Source organism: Pelodiscus sinensis, unplaced genomic scaffold (genome assembly GCF_049634645.1).
Source record: "Pelodiscus sinensis isolate JC-2024 unplaced genomic scaffold, ASM4963464v1 ctg34, whole genome shotgun sequence".
Lineage (NCBI taxonomy): Eukaryota > Metazoa > Chordata > Testudines > Trionychidae > Pelodiscus > Pelodiscus sinensis.
In genome coordinates this window covers 2,427,857-2,431,372 of record NW_027465849.1, presented here as the reverse complement: position 1 = coordinate 2,431,372, position 3,516 = coordinate 2,427,857, and the positions used below count along the sequence as shown (strand labels likewise).

The 3,516-nt window shown below is 52.5% G+C and overlaps 1 protein-coding gene across 1 annotated transcript; it reads right to left on the bottom strand.

The window, feature by feature from the left end:
- Positions 1-933, bottom strand: LOC142823760 (olfactory receptor 1f45-like). The gene has a single exon (XM_075915081.1). The coding sequence runs from the start codon at positions 931-933 to the stop codon at positions 1-3; it is 933 nt and encodes a 310-aa protein (XP_075771196.1).
- Positions 934-3,516: the final 2,583 nt, after the last annotated feature.

Here is a 3,516-nt window from a genome sequence, read left to right as displayed (position 1 = left end):
TCACATGCCCCAAGCCAGAACCTTCCTCCCTGCCCTCCTCAGGGCTGCGGCCACGTCCTTGTTCCTCAGACTGTAGACGATGGGGTTCAGGGTGGGCACCACCACACTGTCCAAGAAGGTCACTTGCTGGTCGTGGCCCTGGGTGTCGCTGGAGTCTGGGTGGAAATAGAGCCAGATCATGATGCTGAACGTCAGCAACACCATGGTCAGGTGGGAGCCGCAGGTGGAGAGGGCCTTGCGCAGGCCTTGGGCAGAGCGCAGGCGGGCCACAGCAACCCCAATGCGGACATAGGAGGCCAGGATGAAGGCAAAAGGGCCTAGTGCCACCAAGACACCCTCAGTGGAGATCACCAGCTCAATGGTGAGGGGCCGGGTGCAGGAGAGGAGCAGGAGGGGTGGCAGGTCACAGAAGAAATGCTGCAGGCGGTTGCCGCAGTAGCTCAGCTTGGCAGCCATGACAGTGTACAGCAGGGCGTGTGGAATCACCACGGCCCATGAAGCAGCCACCATCTTGAGGCACAGGGACCGTGTCACCACGGCGGCGTAGCGCAGCGGGTCGCAGACGGCCACGTAGCGGTCGTAGGCCATGGCAGCCAGCAGGTAGTTCTCCATGTTGCCCACGGAGCAGTACATGAAGAGCTGGGCCATGCAGCTGGTGAAGGAGATGGCCCGGTGTTGGGTCAGGGCGTGCACCAGGGCCTGGGGCAGGGAGATGGAAGCGAAGCTCATGTCCACCACAGCCAGGTGGCTGAGGAGAAAATACATGGGGCTGCAGAGCTGGGGGTCAGTCACCACTAGCCCCAGCAGCAGGGAGTTGCCTGCCAGGTTCACCAAATAGGTGATCAGGAGCATCACGACGATCAGCAGGTCCTGCTGTTCGGACAGACCCAGGAGCACAAACTCAGAGACGGACGTCCAGTTGCCCTCATTCATGGTGGGGGCCGCGGTAGCACCTGAGTGGGGAAGAGAAGGGAGTTGACAGTGAGGTGACACGCTGACACATTCCGCCTGTCGCTTGTTGGGAGCCAAGTCCTGTTCGGTCGTCTTTGGGGAACGGTTTAACAGCTCGATCTCGATTTAAACTGTCCCACAATGGAGACACCCATTCAACCCTGGCTCCATTCTGCTTATGGGCACAGACCGTCATTGTGTAAACGTGCAGCGTCCCTCTGGTCTGACCGTGCGTTGCTGGGACTCATAGACTCTGAATTTGGTGCTCATCTTCCTGCCAGACTGACACCCTAGCTCTGGCCAGCCAGCAGCCTTTTGAGTGCGAGAGACCAGTTATCAGGTTCCCCTCTGTCTTCTTTTGTCTAGGCCAAACCTGCCCCATTTTTCTAACCTGCCAGAGCAGGATTTCTAAACTTTTCCCCTTTGTCCGTTTTCCCCAGACTCTCTCCCATTTGGCCATAGCTTGTCTGGACACACTGGTCCATGTGAGAGCTCACCAGCGTCAAGCAGAGCAGGACATTCCACTCCCATATCAGAACCATGACGCTCCTGTTCCCAGCCCCAGCCTGTGAGCACAGTATTGTCAGAGCTGCTTCACTTACACTCAACCTGAGCCATTCCCCCAGACACCTGTCAACTGTGCTGTTCCCTGCCCAGTTAGTCCCCAGTTTGCAGCTACATCTTGGACTTTCCCTCCCTATGTGAAGTATTTCACAGGATGGGGTCAGCTATGCTTTTCCAAAGCGCATCCTCCACTGCATTATCCAAATTATTAATGAAAATATTGATGAGCCATGGACTCAGGACTGATCCTGCAGTCCCCTGGTAGATACACTTTCCCACTTGGATCATGATAACTTCTCTTTCAGGTTAGTCTTCTGATTACATGTACACCCACCTGATAATTTCATCTCGGCCTTCCTGACCACTGCAGATGACCAAGTAAATCCCTGAAGCATGACACTGATTTCTAGTCACTGTTGTACTATCGAGCTGCTCCAAATGTTAAAAGCACACCCAAGGAAATGCAGGTAATCCTGTTCTCAGCAGGGCCCATATAGGGATGAAAAAGTCACAGATGAAGTCCAAAGTGAGATGGAAGGTAGGTGCTGAAATAACCATGCACTTGGGAAACAATGGAACTGGCATGAAGGAAGGGGGGGGGGGGGGGGGCTTGGTCAAGTGGAGAGAGTTCATACCAGAGCCCCGGAAATGCCTGAAGGATCAGAAAACCTGTTTGATTGTGAGACATGCCAGGCGCTCAAGCTAGTTAGTGGAACAAAGAGAAGGTGAAAGGGCAACTCGATCCCAGGCTAGAGATACCAACATGGGGAAAAAATTGCACAGCGGCTCTTGGGTCCAGCAGAGAATGGTCTGATCCGAGCCAATGGCTAGAAACGGCAGCTAGACACAGCGGCTGTGACAGCAGGGATGCAGGACACCGGAAAAACCTACCTGAGAGACCAGAGGGGCTTGGTTTGCTCAGTTCATTGAAGAGCTGGAGAAGAGGGGACTTAGTACCAGTTTGGAAACACGCTCACAGCCCTTTGTCTGCATCTGGGTCCTGCCTGCAGCCCTGCTCCTCCACAACGCGTTATGGGAAATGTGGCCTGAGCAGGGGCTCGGGAACATGTCGGACTCCAGAAAAGTCTCCTGTGCAGAGAGAATAGAGAGCTGAGTGGTCTATAAAGTGTGAGAGGGACTATGATGCAATGAAAATGGAACAGAGGAAAGAGCTTGGGGGATTCTGTCCTCCCTGTCACCTGGCATAGCAACAAAGAGACTGCCCATGACATTACATTAAATAATGCACTACAGATATAGTCGCACATTCAGGAACTAGGGAACTCATCACGACAGGATGGTGTCCAGGAAGAAACGTATCAAAATTAAAAGAGGGAATTGACATTTCCAAAGCTATGAGGAATATCACTCAAACAAACAAACGGTTGTGGGAGGGATATTAAAGCTCATGATACGAGCTGTTATGAAACCATTAACGGTCAGGAAGAAATTGCCAAGGGGGGAGCGTAGATCCCCACCTGCTTCTGCAGGTTCTTAAACCTTGTGGCATTTGCTCAGCTGAGAGATGGATTCTGAATGGGAAGGGGTTTTTTTTTGACCCAGTCTGGCCATTTCTACTCCAGAGAACCTCCTTCCAACTCACACACAAACACTCACACATCCTTCATGAGACATCTTCCATGTCCAACAAAGGGCCGTGATTCTCCTCCTCCAACCCCATCTTTCCCTCAACAACTTTCCACCAACACAAGTCAGAAGTTTCCCACCAGGTGAGATATTTGATGCCTCTTAGCATGGGCTCCATGAAAAGCACTAGGGAAGTCAGTCCGGACTGATATTTCTTACTGACAGGGGCTTGTTTATGCTGCTCTGCGTACCGGGCACTGATGTGTCAGTGTGACAGTCACATTTCAAATGGTTCCTTTTATAACTATCTGGTACAAAGGAGAACGTCAATAACAGCGAGTGTGACGCCTTCATATTGCTCCTTGGGATTTCCTAAGCAAGTCCTTGAGAAGTGATGGGAAACGTAGGTGGGGA